The 16,999-nt window shown below is 45.5% G+C and overlaps 1 protein-coding gene across 4 annotated transcripts in view; it reads left to right on the forward strand.

Annotated features, from left to right (window-relative positions):
* LOC144149225 (protein sprint-like) overlaps positions 1-16,999 on the forward strand; it is a 60,110-nt gene that overhangs the window by 20,384 nt on the left and 22,727 nt on the right. For all 4 annotated transcript variants that reach the window (XM_077680765.1, XM_077680767.1, XM_077680764.1 and 1 more), the window contains exons 8-16: positions 923-1,067; positions 1,166-1,238; positions 3,239-3,341; positions 4,443-4,532; positions 4,679-4,794; positions 8,270-8,345; positions 9,587-9,718; positions 12,033-12,090; positions 13,987-14,282. In XM_077680765.1, the coding sequence (XP_077536891.1) occupies positions 923-1,067; positions 1,166-1,238; positions 3,239-3,341; positions 4,443-4,532; positions 4,679-4,794; positions 8,270-8,345; positions 9,587-9,718; positions 12,033-12,090; positions 13,987-14,282 (1,089 nt within the window). The remainder of the gene's footprint in view (positions 1-922; positions 1,068-1,165; positions 1,239-3,238; positions 3,342-4,442; positions 4,533-4,678; positions 4,795-8,269; positions 8,346-9,586; positions 9,719-12,032; positions 12,091-13,986; positions 14,283-16,999) is intronic.

The raw sequence follows: 16,999 nt of genomic DNA on the forward strand, positions 1-16,999 counted from the left end.
TGCCATATCTCCGAAACAGTACTGTTGGGTGTGGCCGTCTTGCTACCGGTGGATCGACTGAGAGGATCTCTTTCATTTTCATTTTCTGGCCATGTCTGTCATCATCGCTCACACACAAAGCACAACCCAAACACCGTAGGGGTCCGCGCCTGATTGGGGCACGTTTGGAAGCGAAAACTACCTAAAGGGGGTAAAATGCATCGTAAGGGAAATGATAACAGGCAAAACCAACATTGAACGAGCAAAACAACCCCAATTAAACATAACAAGTCCTTATCCGTGCTTTTACTGTGTCAGCAACATGTAGTTTCTGTGATATCATAGAAAACCTTAGTATTGCTTCACTGTGCTGGTCCAGCCCGGGCCGTCATGAGGGCCCGGCCCATCCAAAGCATTTACATTTTGGCACGAGTCCGGCCCGGGCCCGGGTGAAATCTGAGTCGGGTGGCCCGAGCACGGCCCGTGGGCCGGGCCGGGCCCGGGGCATTTGGGTAAGCCCGAGCCCGTGCACACCTCTAACATAGATGGCACCGAAAATGACCTTGTGTACAACAGTGAAGACTGCGGCTCAAGTGATAGCAGCGACACTGAGTTTGAGGCTTTCACCTTGCAGTCAGTGTATTCCACTTGCTTAATATACGCTTTTTCTGTCTGCGTAGTATGTGATGTGTTGCTTGAGCAGTAGCTTTGGTGCAGCCTTTCCTGTACCAAATGTGCCAGGAACACGCGAGGATATTTTTTTCTTTTCTTTTCTTTTCCGGCGGGCTGAAAGTGGCTGTGCGGATTATATGCAGGGGCGGGTTATACGCGGGAAAATACGGTACATTAATGGCTGGAATAAGACACACATCGCATTCTATGACCTGTTAAGTGTAGCTTCGAAAAGCCAGCCTTGTTTCAAACTGGTGCTTTCCAATCTCAGGAACCGGAAGACGCCAAGATGTCCACAGACTCCTTGGAGACGGCATCGATGGCCAGCGAAGACCTGCTCCTTACCGAGTGCCCTACCCTGGCCTTAGAGCGGAGGAGGTCAAGTGGTTTCCAGGAACACCTCGACATGCTCCTGGGTGGGTCCGGTGACTTGGGATCGCGTAAACAAAGAAAGGTTTCTGTGGCCGCAGTTTTATTGTTAGATCCCTCATTCTGTCGCTTTTTTGTCCTCTAGCCTCCAGGAAACTGGGCGGCCTGTACAAAAAGGACTCCACCGTGGGCTCCAATGTGAGGAGCTACATATTCAAGTAAGATTTAGGTTTAATTAAGCCCTTATAGACACTTCTTCAAATAAATTAAGGGAGCCTACTGGTCTTAAACCAGAAAAACTTATTTGTACAGTTATGATGATGAAAATTGGGGGACATATGCAGTATTTCATTCTGATGGTAGATATAAACATTGTTTTTATGTAAAACGACTACATTCATATTTATTTAGATTTTTATATTTGATTGTTTGACAGCTTGTGTAAAAAAATTGTTGTGGAAATGCATCTGAACAAAGCACCAGTGAACTGTGCACAAATCAAGGAGTGCAATAAGACTAACATCATCATTCTATGTGGTCTGTAGCAGAATTTATGACTGTTTGTAGTTTGAGCTCGGAAGGTGGGAACCAGGAAAATCAGTTTTGTCTTCCAAGCCCAAATTTCAAATGGTTGTAACTTCTGCTACAGAATCTTGTTCAGATGCACCACGCAAGCAGGGTTTTTTACAAAAGCTGTCAAACAATTAAACATAAAAATCTGAATAGATAAGAATGTAGTCATTTTACACAAAAACAAATCAGAACAAATCTACAATCAGAATGAAATACTACATATGTCTTAAGTTTTTGATCAAAGACCCATGTGCCCCCTTAAAGCAGGCAAGCACGTCTTCCCTATCTACAGTCTGATTTGTTGCTCTGAGAACTTTTACAAGGAGCTCAAAGTGTCATCATGTGCTGTTCCTTGCTCAATTGTCACGGCTCTCTGGCCTTGTCAAGCTGTTGTTACAGCTTTGTGCCAGCAAGGCCACAAAACATTGTAACCAATGTTTAATTGGTCACAATCAATTACAAGTGGAGAATTCAGGCCCAGTTCCCCTTTCAAAGGCAATGGTGCGAAAGGTGAATTTTGATGACAGGTGGGCCATTTGTTTACGGGCCATTTGTTACTTGCATTTGTTTACGGGAATGCGCACACGCAGACATGCACTCCCACTCACGTACACAGTCTAGATATAAGGGGTATGTCTGAAAAGTTCAGTGAGTGGTCTCGTATCTGGACAGCAACATGCCTGCCAGTTATTTGGAGAGTTACTTAATCCTCACTATTACGTGTCAACGTGGCTGGACATAACTGCGCGTTATTTTATATAGGGCAATTAAAATATTTCTCTGGGGAAAAGGGAACTTTCGTCATGTTCATCTTGTCTGTTGCAGATTACGGCTAGTTTTAAACACTACTTGTTTTAGAAAGACGACGATTCTCAATAAACTGCGGTTATCTGTTAAAACACTTGTGCCCTTGGCCGTATGTTTTTTTTTATGCTGCTACACTTAATGAACAAAGCAAGAGACAATACTTGTTAGATTCATTATGTTAGTTCACAAGCAGTAAGCTGTACGGGTAGACACTGGTATAAATTTGGAAAGCTCTGCTCAACTGTATTCTCCCCCTCTCCCTCCACCCCCCGTTTTTTAGAGTGAAAGTTTATTTCTTAAAAGCAATACAACGATCTTAATATACAGACAAGAGTCCCAGGAAGGGACCTTTGTGGCTGCTTTGTGAAAAACAAAACCTCTTTTGTTACTCTTTCGTACTTGATGTCATCAGGGATCGCCAAGGGTATCATCAGGAATTTTTCGTTCGTCCACTGCCCCTCGCTAAGGCTTCTCCCAATGACCGATGGCACTTTCTTCGGTTTCCAGACTCAATCAGCATTTCGGTTACCTCAATTTCTGCGGTTTCCTCATCCTACCCGCTGCTTGTCCCAGCTCCCTCCTAATTCTGTGCCTCAGAGTCCGTGTTGTTGCACCAACCTCCTACCTGTACTTTGCATGACATGTGCCCGTTCCCACCCCTTTGTCTTTACTTTTTTCTCGGTGATTTTGAAGTGTCGCTCATGGCTGACAACTGTTTCTGGGCCCAGCGTCCCAGTTTGTGTGTTTGCTACAGAAGGAGTTCATTTCATTGGGGACATTTGATTCATCCAGTTGAATTCATTTGATTCTCTTCGCATCCTTCCCCTCCCACTTGCAGGTTGGTGCAAGAGCGGAACACAGTGTTTGCCATGACAATCGAGAACTTCATTCAGTGCACCCAAGAGAGCAGCGAGACATCACCCACCGTAGTCATGCGCAACGTGGGTGTCCCTCTTGTCTTGGCTTGGCTCGGCTTTGCTTGTGGCATAAAAGCAGGGGCAGGTTGACTTTGGCTGAAACTGGAGTCCGTATTATGCGCAGTGTTATTGGCCAAGTGCAAACCATTGTGTTTACGTCAGCTTCCTCCGTAATACGGAAGCGCTCGCTCAAAGTGAGGTTGTTATTTGTTGCTTCAACTGCACAGACCTGCACTGCAACCTGTGACCCCAGAGCTCGAAACGATTGGCAAACAAAGTTACTAAGAGTCCTGTGTGACCCTAACATGTAAAGAGTCTGCATTTGCCCGTGTCCAGCAGACAGCCATAGTAGCAGCTGTGTGCGCACTTTGCTCTTGGGCTAGTTAAACACAGAAATTTTGGTGTTTGTCTGTCTGTCTGTGACTCGATTCAGCCACCTGGCCAAAGCGAAACGAAAGCTGCGCACTAGAGTCTTATATACCCACAGGCAAATCTAAACGTCTACGTCCGGTGTCAGTGTTCATACTTGTCAACATTGTTGAACAAGAACGGGACGGTATGCAAATATAAGGCAGCAAATCAATACATGAGTGGTATTTACAGTGTTCCTTTATTAAAAAATTTACGGATGCTTGCTTTTTGCGATAGCAAATGAAATATGACATCAACTGCAGAAAACCGCCGCCTGCAGTTGCGCGCGCCACTATAGCTCCTGACAGCATTTTAAGAAATCAAAAAGCAACAGTAACGACAGGTTCCACTAGATAGGTTCCGCGTTCCGCTTGGAACTCTCGTGGAGCAGGGCAATGTGGATCTGTAAACGTTGTAGTCGGGTGCCTCGATGCACGCACGTCTCCGCCGCACGGCAGCGCTGGCATCGAGGCACCCGGCCTGGAGCAGTGGAACACGGTAAATTTAAACTGGCTTGAGCAAACCTCTAACGTGTATCTTTGGAGGAACGAGACGGGAGAGGAACAGCATGAGAGGGGAGCGGGAAAGAGAAGGGAGGCCTTTACTTGGCTGGGGTGCCAGTCGACTATTGTCTTTCATCGACATTTGGAACGAAAGGAGCAGACACACGGCCAATCTTCTTTCCCCCTTTCTTCCTATGCTGCACGCATACAGATCCGCCAGTTCATGAGCGGCATGAAGAACTACCTGCTGAAGCACGGGGAAGGGCAGTTTGAGCAGCTGGTCCAAGAGGAGCAGTCCAAGGCAAGCTTGTTGTTTTTTTCTGTTTTCTAACCTTAGCCTTTTGGTTGTCCTGAGATGTTTTAGAGCAGGCGGCATACGCTGTCTATTGGCATAGGACTGGCATTGAGTAACCTCCTCTCCTCCCAATCCTTTTCCTTCTCTCACAGCTGAAGCCGGACGAGTTCATGAACATCGACGCCATCATCGAGGTCTCCCTTCACCGGCTGGTCATCAAGCCCCTGCGGCGATACCTCTACCAGCTCTTCGTCAAGCAGTACACGCAGTGAGTCCATACTTTGTGCTCGAAGTTGAGCAGTGGGTTTCGTCTTAAGGGGGCACACTATACTCGGTGACAACTTAAGAACGGCACCGGAAGTTGTTACCGCTGTGCCTTATCACTGTAGCCGGATGTTTCTCCGGGCGGCGCAAGTAGGGCGTTACTGGGAATATTTTGAACATGGTGTGAGCCGTTTCCGTGATTTTTTGGACTTAATATGCTTATAAACGACTTCAGTGACGACAAACATACTGCGTGAGACAAGGCAGACGATATCACGCATTCATAGCAAACCCCTTTCAAAACGCGCGCGCACTGACGTCACGGGTCCGGCGCTTTGGCGGAGTGATACACTACATGAGGTGGTGCCGTTCTTGAGTTGCAACCGAGTATAGTCTTAGGCGCTTTTTTTTTTTTTTTCAACCAGTGTTGATGAAACTTTACGGGCTTGTTCAGTATTTTCACTGATTTCACATATCCAGTTAGTTTTGATGTAAGGCATTTAGATTCTGAGTTAATTAAATATCTTGCTTGATTGTTCTTGAGAACAATAAGGAAAAAACTGTTAAACAAAAATTTACCAGCAAGGCAAGAATAGATACCAGAAGTTGTGAAAAATGAAATGTGGGAAACAGTTTTTTTTTTTTTTTTTTGCGATCACATACAAGTTTACATCAATTCTAACTTCTAGGTTTGAAGTGCTCTTCCTAACCAATTAAAATTCACTCTAATTAAACAACTACTATTTATTTATTTCTGTTTCTGTAATACTGCCGACCTTTGAAGCAAGGTTCTTGGCAGGAGTGAGCGATACAGTATACAGATGACACAGGATAGATGAACATGTGTATGAAAACAGTTCACTGGGGTACTGCCAGCGAACCATACAGCACCACATACAAAATCAAGCCGGGGAGAAGCAAAATTTCACAACAGGACTGCACAACACAAGAGATAAGCAAGAATAAATGCGTCAATGTCTTCAATGACAAGATAACACACTGACCACATAATTCGCTTTTGAAGCAGCATTTTAGCAACCGGCCCAGGACAAGCAGTAGGCGTTGCGGCGCCGTGCACACACGACATGATAGTCCAGGAAAAGAACGAATGGAGGGTGTTAATCAAAAGTTATTTTTTAATGCTGATGGAAAAGGTTCAAAGGACGCAGATTCCACAATGTCTGCTCTTAGCCCATTCCACTCACGAAGGATTCTCGGGAAAAAAAAAGAATTTTAAAGGCATCCGTTCTGCAAGAGAAGTCTTCTAGTTTTTTAGAGTGTTGTGAGCGTGGAGAACGGCCAACCACTGGTTCCATGTACGTATTTTTATTTATGCCTGTTTTGTCATAGAAAACTAGGTACAGAAGTTTTTGCCTGTCATAATACCGTCTCGACTGTAAAGTATCTAACTGCGCGTTTACTAAAAGCACACTGGGGGATATGCGCCAACTGTAACTGTTGTAGACAAATCGGATGGCTTTTCGTTGTATGCTTTCTAATTTTGCAATATTGACCTGTGTGTGAGGATCCCAGACCACTGAGGCATACTCTAATATTGGTCAGACATAGGTTTTGTAAGCTAGTAGTTTGATTTCTTTTGTAGACGTTTTCAATGTCCTTCTGAGATACCCAAAGGTGGGCATGGCTTTCTTTTTTTTTTACATGACATGATCGTTTTATCGCAAATCTGAGGAAATTATTACTCCTAAGTATAGACGGTATTCGTTGAAAAGTTTAGCGGTCAATTTCTTCGCTTGGCAACACTGGAAACGGCCACAGACATGGCCGATGCGCCACGGACACGGCGCAGCCTGGGCCACTGCGGCCGCACGCCGAAGACAAAAAAGACACCGGCGTGCGTCATCTGCTCCGTTCCAATCCGATTCTAAACTGTGGCGCCAACAGAGATGTTATTAATCGCACTCACAGTGAACTCGACGCAATACTTTGTGTTCGGCGAAGAGTTCGTAACGTGAAACACAATCATGTGTTGCACAGTCGTCCTTAACACGGACAAGTGCTGCCATCCCGCGGAGCCCGACGTAACGAACGAGGGACGGCGCACTAACGCGGTTGCATGGAGGAGAAAAGGGGTGCCTGATCTGCAGGCCGTGCGCACAACGCCGCCTAGCAACAGACGCTTGGCCACAGATATGGCGGCGCACGCTTGGTTGCCTGCATGCATTCCACGCCACTGAATACCGAGGATTTGTAGTTATTTACGGTTGATAAAGCGGGACCATCGATTCAATATGAAAATAGTATTAAAGGTTCCCGCTTTCATGTAATCGTCATGGATACTGTCCCGTAATCATCATGAATACTACTCAAACGCGAAATGCAAAATCTGCTTCTCTTATTGGATGGTTTTCACAGCTTCACAGCGCAAAAGATATGATCACAGCTTCACAGCGCAAAAGAAATGATCTTCCTAGCTGCGCTGCATGCTGGGATGTGGCTCTCGAGAATTTCCTATCACTGCGCTACTAGTCAAGGCAAAAAAGTGGGAAATTATGGAAAACTTGTTGTTTTTATGTTCAAATCGGGCCTCTAGGCATTTATAAGTAACTGATACTGTTCCAAGTATGAAATTTTCAGATGAAAAACAAAAATTTTAAAGAAAAGTGACACCTAAAAAATGCTTTTTCGGGCAATTTTTCTGCACCCCCTAATATTGAACATGAAGGACGCACATGGACACAGCACTATAGCGCTAGAGGGGACAGTAACACTCTGTCCGTGCGTGTCCCTCCTGTTTGTCGTCTTCGGTTGCACTGTTCGCTCCTCAAATATGCTCTACCAAGCAGCCCAACGAGGCGCATTGTTAGGCTGTATTTGTTTGAATAATTTCGAATCAAATCAGATATTTCACAATTCCTGATACAAACTTGAAATTCGCATTTTCTTGTTTATGCCAAATAAGTAAATTGTAGAGGGAAAAAAAATATTGAAAGAAAACGACTGCTAGACTTAAGCTGGCCGAGTTTTCAGATTATTCTCACAAAACAGGTTCAATAGTGCACGAAATAGCATGAGGGAGTACCCAACTAGCCAGTGCAACGTGTCTTATGAGGCTTTGTGCCTGGAATGCTTTCTACTGGGGTTTTCTGTAAATTTGGTCTCTCTCTTGCCTTTGTAATCACCTTTCAGTCGTTTAGACGTGTGTCGTCAGAATTGGCGCTCGTGTGAAAAAGCTTTCTCGGGATCTCCTTAAAGTGCCATTTGTGTATGATGATTGTTTCCACTGTGGTGGTGTGAAACAAGAACAGCTCTTTGCATTACGTTAGAAGTAATATAGTTTTCGTGGCCTCGGAATAATTCGTAGTTCTTCACTGTGCCTTGCCTGGGTGTTAATTTAGTGCATCAAACACCAAATTCAATGTTGTTGTTTGAGTGGGTCTTGCAGGAATTTTTGTAGCATGCCTGATGCCTGGCCTACTACCAAGGCTGCCTCCCAATCACCCCTGCGTGTCTTCCAGGTCTGGTTCGCTGAAGCTTCTGTCTGACAACATCAAGTTTGCCCGGACAAAGACACCCCAGGAGCTTGGCATCAAGGTAATACTATCGTGAAGGTCGCCAGTACAGGGAAACAAAGCTGGGCCAATGGTTTTCTGGCCTGTCATGACCATTTCCATTTGTCAACCTCAGAAAGTGTCTTTCTTCACTCGCACATGGAAGTGGGCTTGATTCCCAGCCACGGCGGCGGCTATTCTGATGGAGGTGTGTGAGCTAAAACGGCCGTGTGTTCGAGATTTCGGCACGGGTTAAAGATCCCCAGGTGGTCAAAACTAATCCAGAGCCCTCCGCTACGGCACGCCTCATCGCCTGTGTAGCGTTGGCGGGTTATACCCCACAATCAATCAATCAATTCTGTCTTCATTTAGAGAAAAAAAAAAAAAACAGTACTCCAAATAAACTTTGAAATTGGCAGGTTGCTTGAGCAGTTCTGAAAAATATTATGTTGACCACTTACTTTCATGGGCGACTTGAAGGTGAATTTGAGACAAATTATTAACAAAATATTTCATTAGGATTTATACTTTTAAAGTAGGAGGTTATTTGGCACATGAAATATGCTAAAAAGTAGTTAAAGAAAGCAGATGTAATACATATGCTCGTGTCTTGTGCTGCACTTCATTGGGGCCTAGGCTGTTGTACGCAGTCTAGCTCAGATCGTACTGTATTTACTCACATAATGATCGCACCTAATGATCGCACCTCTTTTTTTTTTTTTTTTTTTTTTTTTTTGCTGGGAAAATTTATGCAAAGTTGGGGGTGGGATCGTTGCATGGGGTAGAATTCTGGCGGAGCATTTTGGGGTACACAAAAGAGAATATAGATACGTTGCGTATTGGAATTTGTGAGGTTGGCACTGTAAGCGGGAATTCAGTTTTGAACAAGACTTACCTTTGTAATAAATGTATGTGTTCATTATGCACATTATACACGAGCTCACTCATACTCTGAATCCAAACTGTCATCGCACACTGCCTCGTCACGAGTCCACACTGCTATATTGCTGACTGCGTTCTAATGGTCCCAAAGCAAGTGGTACTTTACTTATGGTGGCAAGGTCAGTGTGTGATCGTGATGCGACTTTTTGATTAGAAAAATTAGAGGTGCGATGCTTATATGAGTACGATCATTACGTGACTGAATGCAGTAGTTTTCGTCAAGCATTCGTATTCTGCGTGTGGCAGTGACCACATTACCATGTACGTGCATGTTTTGTCCCATTGCCGTGCTTCCCAGTGTAAATGTGTGCTTTCTGAGCGCTACCCCAATCGTGCCCCCAGAGCGACCTGGAGCCACCCCGAGGAGTAACTTTGGAGCTGGTGCAGCACTTCTTGTGCAAGCTCCAGCGGGCCTACTCTCCCTTGCGCAAGTTGGAGAACCTGCTGGCTGCCATCTCGGTCATCTACAGCAGTGTGAGTTTTGAGGAGAAAGGGGGACTGAGTGGGCAGAGTACGGCTGTTATGCTGTCTTACACTGACGGAGCCATGAGTTTGGTTCATTAAGGGCCTTAAACCTGGTCTTACAACCAAAAACGTTTATAGTTATGGGGATAAAAATTGGAAGACGTACATATGTAGTTTTTCATTCTGATTCTAGATATAAAATTTGTTTTTGTGTAAATGACTGCATTCAAATTTATTTGGATTTTTTGGCAGCTTTTGTAAAAAAACTGCTGGAGTGATGCAGCTGAACAAGGTACCAGTGAATTGTGCACAAATCAAGGAGTGCAATAAGGCTAACAGTATCCTTCTATCTGGTCTGTAGCAGAAGTTACGGCCGTCTGAAATTTGGGCCTGGAAGGCAAAACCGGTTTTCTGGTTCCCACCTTCCAAGCCCAAACTTCAAACAGTTCTAACTTCTGCTACAGACCAGATAGAAGGATACGGTTAGCCTTATTGCACTCCTTGATTTGTGCACAATTCACTGGTACCTTGTTCAGCTGCATCACTCCAGCAGTTTTTTTACAAAAGCTGTCAAAAAATCCAAATAAATTTTAATGTAGTCACATTACACAAAAACAAATTTTATATCTACAATCAGAATGAAAAACTACACATGTCCTCCAATTTTTGTTACCATTGCTGTAAATATAAACATTCTTGGTTGTAAGACCACGTGCCCCCTTATTAAAAGCGCTGTTTTGTGCTGTTAACAGTGACATCAATTTTATCGCAAATTTCATACGAATGACCGAGAAATTAAAGTCCACAGATGAAGTAGTGGCAACTCCCGAATCACTTTTCAGTGATTTCTTGATAATGTCACGGGATCTTGTTTGAAATTGGCGGCTGCGTACCAATGCCAGGGCCAAGAAACATGTCCAGGCGACTGTTAATGGGGCCTCTAGTTCTGTGTTGTCTTGATACTTGAATGCTAATGTGTAGTCAACACACTCATTGCTATGTTTTCAGTGCTGGGCCATATTACGCCACTCCTGCCTACATTAAGTCACTGCAGCTTGAAATATGAAGGGTTTTCACTATTACTTGAGTTTTTTTTTTTTTTTTTTTTTTTTTTCGATTAACACTTTTGTGACTGTGGAAAAAGCGGTTGTTTTTGGGTAGTCCAAGAAATAATTTTTTCCTGCCACAGAAAATGATTGATGCTAAAGTTTAAGCTATGAAACGATAGAGGAGGGATAGGGCTTTCCAGTAGTACTAATTTTAAACCGGATTTATTATGGCTTTTATCAAAAATTATATTCAAGAAAAAAAGTAACAAAAAGGAAAGAAAAAGATGAAAACATCAATGCTACTTTGCACAGAGTAAACATACAAAAAATTAAAATATACAATTTGAATACAAGGCACTTTTAGAATAATACTGCAATTATGAGCTCTGTAAGTATGAAAAATACAAAAATATAAGCACTAGTGCCTATCATGCAACCACACGAAGCAGTTACTCGACGCAGTGAAAGAAAGGTTGGGTCCACTGTGCAGCCGGCGCCAAGTGGTCCCACCCGAACGGAGCCGACACCCTGCAGATAAGAGCTGTTACCTTTAGAACAGTCTGGATATGTTAACATCAACGTGTGGCAGAGATAGAACGGCCTGAGAAGAAAGTGAAACTTGCCGGCGGATACCTGCTGACATTCCAGGGCGGTTTGACGCACTTTTGCAGTCCGTCCTGACATCTTACGAATCGAAGTCGCCTGACGTGTTTGTGCTGCTAGTACCATCATCCAGAGATTACAGCTCAGATTCATCGGAATCCGTCAAAATTTGCCATTCCCATGGAGCATCGGCAAGCGGCATCGATTCCGCAACCAAAACTACGCGCACCCGGCTTTGAAGGAGCTCTGAAAATCCCCCCACGGCGGAGAAAAGAAAGTCAAAAGCGAAACTGGTGAAATACTTTCTGTTTTACGTTTTGGATGGCGTTAGCTGTCCAGAAGCGCTTGGAGAGGGCCAAAATATGAATTTGTATTCCTCGATAACATACTATCATTAGGAATAGGCACGGTCACGAAAGTGTTAAAGAAATGACTTTCATTGCTGGGATGGAGTTCCGTGAGTTACCAGAGGCAAGTTCTTTCAAGCTAAACAATTTTGTATTTCATCCTCGTGGCCCCTTTAAGGTGTGGAACAAGTGAGGGGCAAGCATTGCATTGCAGGCAGTATACTGTCTGGCAAAAACACGGAGGTACGTGTTCAGTGTGCCTTGCAGTTGACTTCAGGTGTGCCGAGCGTGCATCTGATGCCTTGATGGTTTCCTCGGGTGCAGGTCCAGAAAGACCGCAAGTCCCATCACGACAGCGAGTCTGTCTCCTTAGGCGCTGATGGTAAGTTGGGAGAGGCACTGCCAGCTTTTCGATAGCGTCAGTCCATTGCGAAGAATGGCCACCCATCACCATCAGTACCGTATTTACTCGTGTAATCCTCGCACCCCTAATGTGAGCTGCCAAAACTTCAATTTTTTGTTTTCTCGCACCCCAACAATGGCAACGGCGAAAGTCGTCTGCTTGTGAAACATGCATGATGCACACACTTGCTGCCACCCTGTTTGACGTAGAGCGTAGTGTATCCAGACGTGCCAGGCGCATTGAAGCCTAGCGCCATCTCTCAAATGCTGCTCGCACTGTTTTTGGGCCGGTTTCACGTGCGCACTCTAGCGGCATTCGTGCATGCAGCGTCCGGTCGTCCCTTCATTGGAGGAGCAGCAGTTGAGAGCTCACTTTACGTCATTTCGAAAAGTTTTTCATCGCTTTTTTCTGTGCTGGTTTCGGTGCTGCTTCGCCATGGGGCGGTACACCAGTTATACAGCTGCTTTAAAGCTGAAAGCTATCGAACGCACTATAGAACCGCATAAGGGCCGCAAGCCGGCCCTTCGATGTCATTGAGTTCAGCGTGCGCTTCTGGAGACAGCAGCATGAGGAACTGAAGGCGACCAACAAGACGCGCAAAGTTAAAGGAGCTGCGCACCGAGCTGGCTGTCATTCCAGGTGGCTTAACTTCCATGCTCCAGCCTTTGAACATGTCTTTGAACAAATGAACGAGCCATTCAAAGATATTCTTGGATTGCGAGCATGCTCTGGCGCTGGCCAGCAAGATAAGGAAACCATTGGGGGAGATACTGTGCAGCTGGATATTGGAAGCGTGGGGATTGCCGCACGTGTCGGCGTCAAGAGCTTCAAGAAGACCGGCATATTGAATGCCCTGGATGCGACTGAAGACCACTTGGTGTGGGATGGAGATGAGGCCTCTGAAGCCGACGTAGAATCCAAAGGTGATGATGAGGCAACGACCAGCAATGTTAGCAACACTGGCTCAGACTAGGACTGTTCTTACTTGGGTCCCCCACTACCAAATGTGGGGGGGTGAATTCGGGCAGCGGCTGGCCGCAGCGAATAAAGTTTTGAGCTTCAGGCCTGCGTCGACCCTGTACTTTTATTACGAAAGTAAGTCCTGCTTGGAAATGTCTTGGTTACGTATAATACCTATTCAAATCTTATTTAAGCCCGTTTTTACCGTGCAAATCTTTTTACCCGCATAATTATTGCACCCCATAACTTCACACTGATTTTTCTGCAGAAATAATGCAAGGATTACGTGAGTAAACGCGGTATATTCAGCCACTGGCTTAACACACATATTAAACATGGCTTGAGCTCATATTTAGCACGCTTTATTGAAAGTGTGCTGCAGTGTGTGACAATGGTGATGAAACTGTAAGCACCGTTTGCACTCATTACATAACTGTAGCCTATAACACTCCCCGACAATTTTTTTAACGCAGTTTTCTTGTGTATGATTTGGGATGTTGCGAATTGTGAGACTGGATGGATGTATGTTGCTTAGAGTGCCCCTGGATAAGATTAAGATACGTAGTACAAAGAAACTTCAGTGGTTAGTGTGTGTTCTGTCTGCAATAAAACTCTGTCTGCAATAAAACTGTAATCTAGTGACTCTGCTATGAGAAAACATGGTGTGACTTTAGTGTCCCTTTAGTTCCAGGAGACACGTTTGTGTGAATGTACCAAAAGCAAATTGCACCTGCCTACTGCATTAGCCCAACAGGAGGATGTGGTTTTGTTTTATGTGGGTGTTTCCGGAGCTTCTGCAGCAGCGCTCTTAATAATTATAGACCAGGCACCTTGGTGTCAACACAAGGTGCTGGAGAGTTGACCATGTCGCAAGAAAATAGCGATGCATTGCCTCCTGCCTTCTCTCCCTCGCAGACTTCCTGCCCATCTTCCTGCACGTCCTGGTGCAGTGCGGGATGGTGTCCGCGGAAGTGGAGGCGGACTACATGTGGGGGCTCCTGCACCCCTCCCTGCTCACGGGCGAGGGGGGCTACTACCTGACCACCCTCAGCAGCGCCGTGCACGTACTCAAGGCACTCGGGGACACCTCCTGCGATCTCCCCCAGGAGGGAGGAGAGGGGGAGGACGAGGGGGAAGAGGGAAAGGACACCGCTGCGCCTGACACGGGGAGCCCAACCGCTGTCCTCCGATCCACCTCCTCCTGCAAAAAGGTGCTTTGTCTTCTGTTTTAAAGCGGTGTTTGGGACTGGGGAGTTGATGGTGGGGTGATGTTGATAGGCAGGGGGGTTTTGTTTTGAGGAGTGACTGGTTTAATTCAAACCTTTTTGGATGTAGCGCTGTTCGCAAATTGAGTGTACAAGTCCGGGAAGCTTTAGGTGAGGTCGTTTTTCAAGATGCTGTTGAGCTACTTGATTGCTAGGCTCAGGGCAATCAGGATGCCTGAAAGGTCGATTTCAGTACTAGTGAAAAGACAAGGTGGTTGTTGTGTGAAAATGCTGGAGCGTCCAGTTGAAGTTGAATAATTACTTCTTGAATAATTGGATCCCAAGTTCAAATTACTTCCAGTATTTGAATTTGCAAATGAGTCGAATCTTCGAATATCGTTAGTTCACTCCCCCCTGTGCTGTGGGCTTGTGCACCTAAACCTGCGGGCAACCTGTCCTTTTATTTGACTGTGATCAGAGTGACGAAATTTGGCATGAATGAGTGACAATTTCCCTTCTCACCGGGAGGCTGCCACACGACTAAGGTTGGGTGGCATTTCGGGAACCGTAAAAGGCCAAACTGGCCAGCTTCTTGAATGAGAATTTATCCAATTAAGAGTTTCCATGGTGTGTTCTTATTCTCAGGCATACATTAGTCCTAGTGGTCATTTCCCTGAATGAAACTGAGACATTAAAGACAATACAGTCAAACCTGATTATAACGGAACGAGATAGAGCAAATTATGCTATATATCTATCAAAAGCGAATCTGTTACGAAAATGCCTGCGAAGCATATTCCTTATAACTAGGGGTGTGCGAATATCAATTTTTTAATTTCGAAGCGAATTCGAATAATAAAAACAAAGTTCGAATCGAATCGAATATTTTTCGAATACGAATACTTATGGTTTTTTGTAAAATTAATGTTTTCACCATCTAGAGACACAAAAACTGCAACTTTATTGCACAACAAATCGCACAAAGTAAAATTAGGAATTACACAATACCATTGCACTCAACAGATTAAGGTCTGCACTCACTTAAATGTTAACATGGAGAAAGGTTAACTGCTCGACATGTTCGGGGAGCAGTGACAACCTCCTGCTCGTCACCACTTTACCAGATATCGAAAACAGCTGCTCACTTGAGACACTAGTAGCTGGCATGCCCGAGCCCGTGCACATTGCCGCGCGCTGATACAGTAAAATCTTGATTATACTAATCTCGCGGGACTGCGAAAAATATTCGTATCATCCGAAATTCGTATGAACCAACACAGACCAAAAAATTTAGTGCTGAAAAAAGTTTTCGTTTATTTCTTTTCCTACTTTTGCGTGAAGAAATTCGTGATTTTTCTGCTTTTGTTAACCCCCGTGTCGCAAAGCAGTCCTTTCTGGAGCACGTAAAGCTTCGCGCTCGTCTCCTCACTCGGTGTGCCCAAGCTCGCTACACGCCGCAACAGCCAAGCGTGAACCGCATGGTGCGGTTTTGCACGCGATTCGCTCGCCTCGGCTCTGCGAGCGCTGTATTTTCACGCCCACATCGACGATTTCGCGCCCGCGGTAGCGCCTACCTCGGTCAGAAAATGACGCAGTACGTGCGCGGCAGAATGGAGGAGCCTGACTACTTGCGATGAGATCGAGACAGCCGGCTTGGCTCCGCCAGAGACGGTTAGGCTTAGCACCCCGGCAAATATTTTATGGGCGCTTTCACTAGCGGCGCGGATGATGTTTTGTAGTACCGTTATCGCATGAATTATCAGCTCCTTTACCGCACAAGCAACTTCGTGTCTCCCTTGAGCCGTATTTTAAAGAGCGGTTAGAAGCGGTCGCTCGAGCGCCCACGCCACTTCGCGGCTGGAGCCGACGCCATGTTGACGTCGCCGGCCGCGCCGCGCGCAGCGTGGGGGTGGTTTCGCGGCGGTGTCAGCGCGTTGGGCATGCGCAGAGCGTTTTCGCGAGCAAAAAACAACAGCCCGGCCGTTTCTGGAGAAAGAGTGACAAACAGGGGAGCGAGAGCCGTCACTTGCTCGTTCAGCAGTCGGGTGCCTCGCCGGCTCGTTCGTACCTTCTGCCGGGCCGCGCAGGTCCGTTCGTAACAGCCGAAATTTTTCCCATTGCAAACGATGCGATTTCGCCAGGACTTTTCGGAAATTCGTATCATCCCGAAATTCGCACCCCCAGAATCGTATCAACGAGAGTCCACTGTAAATAAACACCGATACAGACACGCTCTGATTTATTTTATTTTTTATTTTTTATTTTAGTTTTGGGTGGTTCGAATATTTCGAACAATAAAAGTGTCGTTCGAATCGAATCGAATACCAAAAAATTCAAATCGAATATTCGAAGTTTCGAATATTCGCACACCCCTACTTATAACCAAGTTCACATCGGATATATCGAACTCGGGGCGCCTACAATTGCCACCGAAATGCGTGGTCTCGGAGCAGCGATTGAGTTGCTGATTGGCCATGATTGAGATGTTAAGCCTCGCATGGAGCAGCGCTACACCTGACACCTTCCGTAACTGTTTCCGACACACGGGATTCACGACGGAGCACATCCAGTCAGCAAGTCCGGACCAAGATGGCATCATCGGCAAACTGTGCGAAGAGCTCGCCAACGTTCCAGATGCTGTGCCGAAAGGAGTGTCCTCGGAGGATTTCCTGAGTGTGAAAGACGACTTTGCCGTCAGTGTGAGCCTCTTACGCACAGACAGC

The sequence above is a fragment of the Haemaphysalis longicornis genome, unplaced genomic scaffold (assembly GCF_048455015.1).
Source record: "Haemaphysalis longicornis isolate Haplotype H1 unplaced genomic scaffold, Haemaphysalis longicornis Haplotype H1 scaffold_8, whole genome shotgun sequence".
Lineage (NCBI taxonomy): Eukaryota > Metazoa > Arthropoda > Arachnida > Ixodida > Ixodidae > Haemaphysalis > Haemaphysalis longicornis.